This window comes from Salmo salar, chromosome 24, assembly GCF_965601325.2.
Source record: "Salmo salar chromosome 24, fSalSal1, whole genome shotgun sequence".
Classification (NCBI taxonomy): Eukaryota; Metazoa; Chordata; class Actinopteri; order Salmoniformes; family Salmonidae; genus Salmo; species Salmo salar.
In genome coordinates, this window is record NC_138314.1 from 33,162,174 (window position 1) to 33,175,383 (window position 13,210).

At 44.3% G+C, this 13,210-nt stretch overlaps 1 protein-coding gene across 1 annotated transcript in view; it reads right to left on the reverse strand.

Annotated features, from left to right (window-relative positions):
• fibcd1a (fibrinogen C domain containing 1a) overlaps positions 1 to 13,210 on the reverse strand; it is a 123,081-nt gene that overhangs the window by 92,463 nt on the left and 17,408 nt on the right. The window contains exon 3 of the mRNA XM_014172398.3: positions 2,587 to 3,072. Within this exon, the coding sequence (XP_014027873.1) occupies positions 2,587 to 3,072 (486 nt within the window). The remainder of the gene's footprint in view (positions 1 to 2,586; positions 3,073 to 13,210) is intronic.

The window sequence follows — 13,210 nt, forward strand, 5'->3', positions numbered from 1 at the left end:
CGCTGGAGGCTCCGGGCTTCGGAGCATCGCTGGAGGCTCCAGGCCAAGGAGCATCGCTGGAGGCTCCAGGCAGGGGAGCGTCGCTGGAGGCTCCTGGCTGAGGAGCGTCGCTGGAGGCTCCGGGCTGAGGAGCGTCGCTGGAGGCCTCCTGCGTGGAGCTGGGACCGGTCTCCCCGGACTGGGGAGACTTACAGGAGACTGGGTGCGCAGAGCAGGCACGGGGCACACTAGGCCGTGGAGGCGCACCGGCGGTCTGGAACTCAGGGCTGGCACACCCTGTCCTGGCTGAGTGGTCACTGTAGCCCGGCACGGGTGGAGTGCTGGCACAGGGCGAACTGGGCTGTGCTGGAGAGTGAGGGCTGCCGTGCGTAGAGTAAGCTGGACCGAGGAGACGCACTGGTGGCCAGATGCGCTGCGCCGGCACACTTCTCCCTGGCTGCCGGCCAACTCTCGCCCGGCAATGCTGCGGAGCCCGTACTGACCGCATCGGACTGTGCGTGCGTATGGGCGACACCGTGCGCATTTCTGCGTAGCTCGGTGCTCTCCTCGTTACCCGCTCCCCACGGTAAGCATGGGGAGTTGGCTCAGGACTCCACCCTGACTCTGCCCAACTCCCCGTGTGCCCCCCCAAAAAATGTTTTTTTTGGGGGGGCTGCCTCTCAGGCTCCTGTAGCTCCCTTAACTTCCAAACAGAGACAACGAAAGACACCTGCCTCTGATTGGAAACCACACTCGGCCAAACCTGGAAAACGGAACATAGAAAATGAAAACTAGAACCAAAATCCCCTAGACCAAAAACCCCAAAACACAAACACCCCCTGTGTCACATCCTGACCAGTAAAGGGGTTATTTGTTATTGTAGTTTGGTCAGGAAGTGGCAGTGGGTGTTTGTTTTATGTGTTTCGTTTTTTTGGGGTTAATGTTCTATGTTAGTATATTTCTATGTTCATTCTAGTTTTTCTATTTCTATGTTTGGTTTATTGCGTTGACCTTCAATTGGAGGCAGCTGTTCCTCATTGCCTCTAATTGAAGGTCCTATTTAGTAGGGGTGTTTTTCCATGGGTTTTTGTGGGTAGTTGTTCCATGTGTAGCTGTGTGCCTTACAGGACTGTTTCTCATCGTTGTTTTTGTTTAAGTGTTTATTTTGGTTTTCTTCTAAATAAAGAAGATGAGCATACACATTCCCGCTGCGCCTTGGTCCCATCAGTACGACGAACGTGACACCCTGCCACACCCTGACCATACTACAATGACAAAAGACCCCTTTACTGGTCAGGACGTGACTGTCTGGCCACTCTACCATAAAGGCCTGATTGGTAAAGTGCTGCAGACATGGTTGTCCTTCTGGAAGGTTCCCCCATCTCCACAGAGGAACTCTGGAGCTCTGTCAGAGTGACCATCAGGTTCTTGATCACCTCCCTGACCAAGGCCTTTCTCCCCCGATTGCTCAGTTTAGCTGGGCGGCCAGCTGTAAGAAGAGTCTTGGTGGTTCCAAACTTCTTCCATTTAAGAATGATGGAGGCCACTGTGTTCTTGTGGACCTTCAATGCTGCAGAAATGTTTTGGTACTTTTCCCCAGATTTGTGCCTTGACACAATCCTGTCTCGGAGCTCTACGGACAATTCCTTCGACCTCGTGGCTTGGTTTTTGCTCTGACTGTCAACTGTGGGACCTTATATAGACAGCTGTGTGCCTTTCCAAATAATATTCATCCAATTGAATTTACCCCAGATGGACTCCAGTCAAGTTCTGGAAACATCTCAAGGGTGATCAATGGAAACAAGATGCACCTGAGCTCAATGTCTAGTCTCATAGCAAAGGATCTGGATGCTTATGTAAATAAGGTATTTATGTTTTTTATTGGTAATACATTTGCAAAAGTTTCTAAAAAAACGTTTTTGCTTTGTCATTATGGAGTTTTGTGTGTAGATTAATGAGGAAATGTTTTCATTCAATACCTTTGAAAATAAGGCTGTAACCTAACAAAATGTGGCAAAAGTGAAGCGGTCTGAATACTTTCCGAATGCACTGTATCTATCTAGAACCTAAAATGGTTCTTCGGCTGTCCGCATAGGAGAATCCTTTGAAAACCCTTTTTTGGTTGCAGGAAGAACCCTTTTGGTTCCAGGAAGAGCCCTTTAGGGTTTCATGTAGGACGCTTTCTACAGAGGGATCTACATGGAACCCAAAAGGGTTGTACAAAAGGGTTCTCCCTGGAACCAAAAAGCATTCTCCTATGAGGACAGAGCAAGAACCCTTTTGGAACCCTTTTTTCCAAGAGTGTATGAGTTTCATGAGCATATGCAGCAGTAGAGGCAAGCTGTGAATGGTAACTAGCAGAAGGTTGACCAGAAGGTTGGTGGCCTAAATGTCAGGTGGAGAATAGTGCAGTTATGCCCTTGAGCACAATACTTAACCTGGATTACTTGAGTACAGAACCAACTCTGCTCGAAAAATCTAAAATGGGACAGCCGTGTAAGTCACTTTGGATGAAAGACACCACTAAGCAAAGTAACCATTAAACTCCCACTTTCCCGGGGTCAGATGAGGAATGGGGCTTTGGGGCGTTGAGGGAAGGGCTTTAACCTGGATAAGTCGGCCTTGCTCCGTTTGCAGAGTGTTGAGCTCTTGTCCCAGGTTCCCCTGGCCTCGCCTCAGAGATTCGTACTCCAACCTGAGCTGGCTGGCGTGGGCCGAGAGCTTGGCCACCTCCTCAGCCAACTTCACCAGCAAGGCTCGGTCCTGGCCCTTCACTGACTTTAGGCTCGTGTCGTGGTCGGTCAGCGAGTGGAGCAGAGAAGTCTGCACACCCTCCAGCCGCAGGAAGTTGTTGTTGTAGTCGGGGCAGTTGGGGTCGATGAAAATGTTGATGCGTGAGCCGTCGCCCCGCTCGACCGTCACCAGGGCATTGCCCTCATCCTGGTTGGTGGAGATGAGTGGGGGGCCGTTGTTAGTGCCGGGGGGCGGGGCTTGGTAGTGGTTCATGAAGAGGATGGTACCCGTTGCTGTGACGGCCAAGAGGACGGCCACGAAGAGCATGATGGTGCACAGGAAGTAGCTACAGCCCATCCTCTGGAGAGAAAGGAGAGAGACCCAGAGAGGAGAGAATAGCGTTAGATTAGGTCCCACTTTAAATAAACAACTTATACTGGCTTTATAGAGCATTCATAAAGGCTTTATAAGAACTCCATAGATACTTCACAAATAATTTATACATTTATAAGTACGGCTTTTAAAATAAAAATTGAATTGTCTGACTTATTTTTATTTTGCATAGGACGGCTCTTAAAACCTGTTTGGGATGGGGGCAGTATTTTCACGGCCGGATGAAAAAAACGTACCCGATTTAAACTGGTTACTACTCTTGCCCAGAAATTTGAATATGCATATTATTAGTAGATCTGGATAGAAAACACTCTGAAGTTTCTAAAACTGTTTGAATGGTGTCTGTGAGTATAACAGAACTCATATGGCAGGCAAAAACCTGAGAAGATTCCAAGCAGGAAGTGGCCTGTCTGTGAAATTGTAGTTCTTCTTTTGGTTCTCTATCGAAACTACAGTATCTGAGCTGTTACGAAGCACTTTCTAAGGCTTCCATTGGCTCTCTAAAGCCTTCAGAAAGTGGATTGAGGCGTCTCCTGTCTCTGGGCAAAGTATACTAGCACAGTTTGTCAGTGGTCTGCCTGGTGACAAAGAGATTGGAGATGCGCGGTCCCGCGACCATGCTGTTTTTTCTTTTCCTATTTGAATGAATACACTATTGTCCGGTTGGAATATTATCGCTATTTTACGAGAAAAATACCATAAAAATTGATTTTAAACAGCGTTTGACATGCTTCTAAGTACGGTAAAGGAACCTTTTGAATTTTTTTGTCTCAATATGCACTCGCGCGTTACCCTTTGGATAGTGACCTGAACGCACGAACAAAACGGAGGTATTTGGACATAACTATGGATTATTTGGAACAAAAACAACATTTCTTGTGGAAGTAGCAGTCCTGGGAGTGCATTCTGACGAAGATCAGCAAAGGTAATACCATTTTTCTAATAGTAATTCTGAGTTTAGTGTGCCCCGAAGTTGGCGGGTGTCAAAATAGCTAGCCGTGATGGCTAAGCTATGTACTCAGAATATTGCAAAATGTGCTTTCGCCGAAAAGCTATTTTAAAATCTGACATAGCGATTGCATAAAGGAGTTCTGTATCTATAATTCTTAAAATAATTGTTATGTATTTTGTCAACGTTTATGATGAGTAATTTAGTAAATTCACCGGAAGTTTTGGGTGGGAATGCATGTTCTGAACATCACATGCTAATGTAAAAAGCTGTTTTTGGATATAAATATGAACTTGATTGAACAAAACATGCATGTATTGTATAACATAATGTCCTAGGAGTGTCATCTGATGAAGATCATCAAAGGTTAGTGCTTCATTTAGCTGTGTTTTGGGTTTATGTGACATATATGCTTGCTTTGAAAATGGCTGTGTGATTATTTTTGGCTGTGTACTCTCCTAACATAATCTAATGTTTTGCTTTCGCTGTAAAGCCTTTTTGAAATTGGACAATGTGGTTAGATTAACGAGAGTCTTGTCTTTAAAATGGTGTAAAATAGTCGTATGTTTGAAAAATGGAAATTATTGCATTTTTGAGGTTTTTGTATTTCGCGCCACGTTCTTCCATTGGATATTTGGCGAGGCGTTCCGCTAGCGGAACGTCTAGATGCAAGAGGTTATAACTAACCACTAGACACATAACCTCACAATCCTTACACACAGACAATTCTGACATTTTTAAATATACTAAACATACCATTGACATCCATTGTTATAGAATATGAAAATAAATAAGAACTACAATAGGCTTTCCGTGATCATGACATAAGTGAAATGAAAAATTAAGTGATACGAGGGGCAAAGACTACAGCTCAGGAACCCCTGTCACTGCCATGTTGAAGACCTTGCTTTATAGTGTATTTTTCAAGGAAAAAGCGTTCCCCTCCTGCTGTTTTTCAATTCCCATTTAAATTTGCTTCTACTTGATAGGAGAGACTGCTTCCTCATGTGATCCCAGAGCGATGTTTTCATGCATTTTCCTTGTGCATTCTCTTACAAACACTACATACTGACAGCTACAGCACGACTGTGGGGCCTTAATTTGAGCAAGTTTTCTACAGCAGGAAAATAATCTTGCAGCAAAAGGAAATATGAATGAATATGTGGATTATATGCAATGGACATTTTAGTAGGGGTTGATACATTTTATAAGGGCAGATCAAGCCTGAAATGCCAAAGTAGAAATTAGAAACTTGACAAGCCTTTTTAAAACTCAACTACACCAAAAGTTTGCCTTTCCTGCTGTGCAGGAACATTCTCATCAACAAAAGAGTGATCAAATTAAGTTCCTACATCTGTACATGCTCTGGCACTACTGCATCACCAAGAGCATGGCATTAATGTCTGCTCCCTCCTACAGTATATACTGCCTCCTAGTAATGCATGTACTCTATAAAGTTACCCAACTCACACAATTTGGCATGGGATGTCATAATGACATCATTTTGTGGTTGTAAATTGGTTTTCTGGTTGCAGAGCCGTAAAATGACGGGATTAAAACCAGGTAACGATGTCAATCATGAAGAAATTAAGACGATCTGGGAAGGATGTCGGTTGTTATCTGATAACCAGATTGCTACCAGTTAAGAATGTGTTTTTCATTTCATCAGTTTACATTCAACCTGAACATGACGTCATAAAAGACGTCAGAATTACATCATTGCTGCCGGTTTTGCCCGCTGGGCATGGCATTAGAGAGGAAATGGGAAATACAGCCAGTCATTGAATTAGTGCCACTGCTGCAGTGGAGCATCCAGCCTGTTAAATCAAGGTCCGGCCTGGCCCCTCCACAGAGTGTGGAGCTACTTACTATCCTCCACAGCATCCTCTGCAGGCATTGTCATATTTATTTTAAAGACAATTAATGTTCACAAAGGATCCCAGCTTACTGCGCCATGCTGCACAAGAGGAAGAGTCCCCGACCAATTTGTTACACCAAAGCAACAATGCCGCCTGTCTGCAAGAATTATCAGCCTTTCACACAACACCAAAGCAGCCACATAAGAGGTGTGTGTGTGTGTGTGTGTCTCATCAATCTCTTTGTGTGCACTCTCCTCCACAGGCATTTGAAAGCGAGGCAAGTAGTCACCTCTCATATCTGATTCTGCCGTGGTGCCCTTGAATCGTCAAAGCAAGACAAGTCTGCCCAGCATTCAGAGAGAATGAGCGGGTCCTGATGCTGTACCACTGCTCGTCCCCACGGCACACGACAACGTCAAAGCAGCCGCTCATATCTTGGCATCTCTGCCACCTCTGGCCCTGTTTGGCACCGAGGTTGGGATTGAAAAAGCACACTCTGCCGAGCACAGACAATATTTGAGAACAGCTTTTATACGTCCATGCAGCAGAGAGAAAAGCTCACTGGGAGAACAGGCATGGGCTGCACCAGATGTGAGCTGTTGAACACAATGAGCCCCCCTTATTCCTCTCCTCCATCCCTCCACCTATCCTTTCTTCTCTCTCTACTCCGCCTTACCTCTCCTTTCCATTCCTCTCCTCTCTCCTGTTTCACCTAGTGTAGCCAGACAGGCCCCAGACAGGCAGTGACACTGAACACCTCAGGACTAGGGGAGGTCACTGCTACTGACAGCACTACTGATCACTTCTTTGGACTGTGAAAGGTGAAGTGTCAGGTACTCACAATGGAATTGAGCCTAACCTAAAAGGAAGGGACATTTTGAGGAGGACCTGTGTTTTTTGTGTAAATACTGTGGTGGGTTTTACTGTCATTTTTTTAAACCTCAAATAAGTCTTAGAATAAGATGAGAATACTGCGACTGGCAAAACTCTGTCATGTCATAAGATTATTATGTCACATACAGTACCAGTCAAAAGTTTGGACACGCCTACTAATTCAAGGGTTTTTCTTTATTTTTATACTATTTTCTACATTGTAGAATAATTAGTGAAAACATCAAAACTATGAAATAACACATATGGAATCATGAAGTAACCAAAAAAGTGTTAAACCAATCAATATATATTTAAAATTTGAGATTCTTCAAAGTAGCCACCCTTTGCCTTGATGACAGCTTTGCACACTCTTGGCAATCCCTTAACCAGCTTTACCTGGAATGAATTTCCAACAGTCTTGAAGAAGTTCCCACATATGCGAAGCATTTGTTGGCTGCTTTTCCTTCACTCTGCAGTCCAACTCATCCCAATTGGGTTGAGGTAAAATGACTGTGGAGGCCAGGTCATCTGATGCAGCATTCCATCCCTCTCCTTCTTGGTCATATATCCCTTACACAGCCTGCAAACCAGATGGGATGGCATGTCGCTGCAAAATGCAGCAGCATACCACCTTGCATCCCACTGCTGGATTGCTTCTGAAGCTAAGCACGGTTGGTCCTGGTCAGTCCCTATAAGGAAGACCAGATGCTGCTGGAAGTGGTGTTGGAGGGCCAGTAGGAGGCACTCTTTCCTCTGGTCTAAAAAAATATCCCAATGCCCCAGAGCAGTGATTGGGGACATTCCCCTGTGTAGGGTGCTGTCTTTCAGATGGGACATAAACGGGTGTCCTGACTCTCTGTGGTCACTAAAGATCCAATGGCACTTATAGTAAGAGTAGGGGTGTTAACCCCAGTGTCCTGGCTAAATGTACAATATGGCTGTCATACCATCATGGCCACCTCATCATCCCCAACTTACAATTGGCTCATTCATCCCTCCTCTCCCCTGTAACTATTCCCCAGGTCGTTGCTGTAAATGAGAATGTCTTCTCAGTCAACTTACTGGGTAAAATAAGTAAAAAAGTTGCCAAGCTGTGCCTTGAATTCTAAATAAATAATTGACAGTGTCACCAGCAAAGCACCCTCACACCTCCTCCTCCATGCTTCATGATGGGAACCACACATGCGGAGATCATCCGTTCACCTACTCTGCATCTCACAAAGACACAGCGGTTGGAACCAAAAATGGTTTCTTTGCAGCAATTTGATCATGAAGGCCTGATTCACAGAGTCTCCTCTGAACAGTTGATGTTGAGATGTGTCTGTTACTTGAACACTGTGATGCATTTATTTGGGCTGCAATTTCTGATGCTGGTAATGCTAATGAACCTATCCTCTGCAGCAGAAGTAACTCTGGGTCTTCCTTTACTGTGGCGGTCATCATAAGAGCCAGTTTCATCATAGCGCTTGATGGTTTTTGCGACTGTACTTGAAGAAACTTTCAAAGTTATTGACATTTTCCAGATTGACTGACCTTCATGTCTTAAAGTAATGATGGACTGTCGTTTCTCTTTGTTTATTTGAGCGGTTCTTGACATAATATTGACTTGGTCTTTTACAAAATAGGGCTATCTTCTGTATACCACCCCTACCTTGTCACAACACAACTGATCGGATCAAACGCATTAAGAAGGAAAGAAATTCCACAAATGAACTTTTAACAAGGTACACCTGTTAATTTAAATTATTTCCAGGTGACTACCACATGAAGCTGGTCGACAGAATGCCAAGAGTGTACAAAACTGTCATCAAGTCAAAGGTTGGCTACTTTGAAGAATCTAAAATCTAAAATATAGATTTGTTTAACACTTTTTTGGTTATTACATGATTCCATGTGGGTTATTTCATAGCTTTGATGTCTTCACTTTTATTCTACAATGTAGAAAAACCCTGAAATGAGTAGGTGTTTCCAAGCTTTTGACTGGTACTGTATGTATGTGATCAATACTATGGTAGATGATATCGTCCACCTTCCCAAGTGGTAGTGCTGAGCGATTAAATTACATTTAGTTTTTTGGTGGGTTGTTAAACAACTAATTGACCCACGTCGATTCAATTACTAAAATTCCATTTAGTAATTTTTTTTGGTGAGCTCAACATGCCGTTTCTCTAGAAATGAAGTCAAAAACTATGTGGCACGCTTGGCTGATTGGATGTTGTAATTTTCATTAGGCAAATATTCAACCTAGTTCCGTGCATAAATGTGGTAATTAACTACAATGACCATAATACATTGCACCTGTTCTTTCGAGCCACAGGCAGAGGTGGATAAACACACAGACCATATGAGACCGTAATAATAATAATAATCAAATAATACCGTAATAATAAATTAATAATCAAACCGAAACAGAACCGACCTCTAATATCCCATTCACTAGAGATGATCATTAAGAATGAAGTTAGATGCTTTTGGTAGCTACAGTGTAAAATGCATTAAGAAAGCTTGACTTATTCCACATTTTGTTGTGTTACAGTCTGAATTTGAAATGGATTAAATTGAGATTCTGTGTCACTGGCCTAAACACAATACCAGATAATGTCAAAGTGGAATTATGTTTTTAGACATTTTTACAAATTGATAAAAAATGAAAAGCTGAAATGTCTTGAGTCAATAAGTATTCAACCCTTTTGTTATTTGCAAGCCTAAATAAGTGCTAGAGGAAAATGTTCTGAACAAGTCACATAATAAGTTGCATAGACTCACTCTGTGTGCAATAATAGTGTTTAACATGATTTTTTAACGACTACTTCATCTCTGTACCCCACACATACAATTATCTGTCCCTCAGTCGTGCAGTGAATTTCAAACACAGATTCAACCACAAAGAGCACCTATTGGTAGATGGGTAAAAATAAAAGCAGATATTGAATATCCCTTTGAGCATGAAGTTATTAATTTCACCTTCCTAACTCAGTTTCCGGAGAGGAAAGAAACTGTTCAGGGATTTCACCAAGAAGCCAATGGTGACTTTAAAACAGTTACAGAGTCTAATGGCTGTGACAGAAGAAAAATGAGGATGGATCAACAACATTGTAGTTACTCCACAATACTAACCTACAGTTGAAGTCGGAAGTTTACATACACCTTAGCCAAATACATTTAAACTCAGTTTTTCACAATTCCTGACATTTAATCCTAGTAAAAATTCCCTATCTTAGGTCAGTTAGATCACCACTTTATTGTAAGAATGTGAAATGTCAGAATAATAATAGAGAGAATGATTTATTTCAGCTTTTATTTCTTTCATCACATTCCCAGTGGGTCAGAAGTTTACGTACACTCAATTAGTATTTGGTAGCATTGCCTTTAAATTGTTTAACTTGGGTCAAACGTTACGGGTAGCCTTCCACAAGCTTCCCACAATAAGTTGGGTGAATTTTGTCCCATTCCTCCTGACAGAGCTGGTGTTACTGAGTCAGGTTTGTAGGCCTCCTTGCTCGCACACACTTTTTCAGTTCACCCACAAATGTTCTATAGGATTGAGGTCAGGGCTTTGTGATGGCCACTCCAATACCTTGACTTTGTTGTCCTTAAGCCATTTTGCCACAACTTTGGAAGTATGCTTGGGGTCATTGTCCATTTGGAAGATCCATTTGCGACCAAGCTTTAGCTTCCTGACTGATGTCTTGAGATGTCGCTTCATTATATCCACATAATTTTCCTCCCTCATGATGCCATCTATTTTGTGAAGTGCACCAGTCCCTCCTGCAGCAAAGCACCCCCACAACATGATGCTGCCACCCCCGTGCTTCACGATTTGGATGGTGTTCTTCGGCTTGCAAGCCTCCCCTTTTTCCTCCAAACAGTTCTATTTTTGTTTCATCAGGCCAGAGGACATTTCTCCAAAAAGTACGATCTTTGTCCCCATGTGCAGTTGCAAACCGTAGTCTGGCTTTTTTATGGCGGGATTGGAGCAGTGGCTTCTTCCTTGCTGACCGGCCTTTCAGATTATGTCGATATAGGACTCGTTTTACTGTGGATATAGATACTTTTGTACCTGTTTCCTCCAGCATCTTCACAAGGTCCTTTGCTTTTATTCTGGGATTCATTTTCACTTTTCGCACCAAAGTACGTTCATCTCTAGGAGACAGAACGTGTCTCCTTCCTGAGCGGTATGACGGCTGCGTGGTCCCATGGTGTTTATACTTGTGGTCTATAGTTTGTACAGATGAACGTGGTACCTTCAGGTGTTTGGAAATTGCTTCCAAGGATGAACCAGACTTGTGGAGGTCTACAATATGTTTTCTGAGGTCTTGGCTGATTTCTTTTCATTTTCCCATGATGTCAAGCAAAGAGGCACTACATTTGAAGGTAGGCCTTGAAATACATCCACAGGTACATCTCCAATTGACTCAAAGGATGTCAATTAGCCTATCAGAAGCTTCTAAAGCTATGACATCATTTTCTGGAATATCCAAGCTGTTTAAAGGCACAGTCAACTTAGTGTATGTAAACTTCTGACCCACTGGAATTGTGATACAGTGAATTAATCTGTCTGTAAACAATTGTTGGAAAAATTACTTGTGACATGAACAAAGTAGATGTTCTAACTGACTTGCCAAAACTGTAGTTTCTTAACAAGAAATTTGTGGAGTGTATGTAAACTTCCGACTTCAACTGTAAATGACAGAGTGAAAAGAAGGAAGCCTGTACTGAACATTTTTTCCAAAACATGCATCCTGTTTTCACTAAAGTAAAACTGCAAACAATTGGCAAAGAACTTAAGTTTATGTCCTGAATACAAAGCGTTATGTTTAGGGCAAATCCAACACAACACATCACTGAGTACAACTCTTTATATTTTCAAGCGTAATGGTGGCTACATCATGTTATGGGTATGCTTGTCATCGGCAAGGACTTGGGAGTTTTTTTTAGAATAAAAAGAAACATAATAGAGCTAAGCAAAGGCAAAATCCTATGAGGAAAAACCTGGTTCAGGCTGCTTTCCACCAGACACTGGAAGACAAATTCACCTTCTGTCACGTCCTGTCCATAGAAAGCTGTTATTTTCTATGGTAGAGTAGGTCAGGGCGTGACAGGTTTTTTTTCTTCTAGTTTACATTTTTTATGTTGTTATGTTCTAGTTTTTATATGTCTATGTTGGGCTTTTTTGGGATGATCTCCAATTAGAGGCAGCTGGTCATCGTTGTCTCTAATTGGAGATCATACTTAAGTTGTTGTTTTTCCCACCTGGGTTTGTGGGAGATTGTTTTTGAGTTAATGTATGTTTCACCTCTTCGTCACGGTTTGTTATTTTGTTTAGTAGTTTATTTGTATGTCTTGCATAGTTTCACAGTTATAATAAAATGTGGAACGATACACACGCTGCGCCTTGGTCTCCTTCGTACGACAAACGTGACAGAATCTCCCACCACAACTGGATCAAGCAGCGTGCCCGGGAGGAGTTGGCATCCTGGTCTCTGGAGGAATTGGAAGAAAGAACTTGGGAGCAAGTATTGGAGAGATACAAAAACCTGCCGGGGAAGCAGGAGGAGGCAGCGAGAGCAGAGCGGCTGAGCATCCGGCTGAGCAGCAATACACTGAGCATCCAGCCAGGACAGGTTGTGCCAGCCATACGCTCCAGACCTCCAGTGCGCCTCCACGGTCCAGTATATCCTGTCCCGGCTCCTCTCACTCGCCCTGAAGTGCGTGTCACCAGTCTGAAGCCACCTGTCCCGGCTCCATGCACGAGGCCTCCAGTGAGTCTCTCCAGTCCAGTGTGTCCTGTTCCTGCTCCCCGCACTCGCCCTGAGGTGCGTGTTACCAGTCTGACGCCACCTGTGCCAGCCCCACACATCAGGCCTCCAGTGTGCCTGCCCAGTCCGGGGTGTCCTGTTCCTGCTCCCCGCACTCACCCTGAAGTGCGTGTTACCAGTCTGGCGCCACCTGTGCCAGCCCCAAGCATCAGGCCTCCAGTGCGCCTGCCCAGTCCGGGGTGTCCTGTTCCTGCTCCCCGCACTCGCCCTGAGGTGCATGTTACCAGTCTGGCGCCACCTGTGCCAGCCCCACGCATCAGGCCTCCAGTGCGCATTCCCAGTCCAGAGCTTCCGGCGACAGTTCCCAGTCCAGAGTTTCCAGCGACAGTTCCCAGTCCAGAGCTTCCGGCGACAGTTCCCAGTCCAGAGCTTCTGGCGACGTTTTACAGTCCGGAACCTCCTGAGACGGCCCACAGTCCAGAACCTCCTGAGAAGGCCCACAGTCCGGAACCTCCTGAGAAGGCCCACAGTCCAGAACCTCCTGAGAAGGCCCACAGTCCGGAGCCTCCTGAGAGGGCCCACTGTCCGGAGCCTCCAGCGATGTCCTCCTGTCCGCAGCCTCCAGCGACGTCCTCCAGTCTGGAGCCTCCAGCGACGTCTTCCAG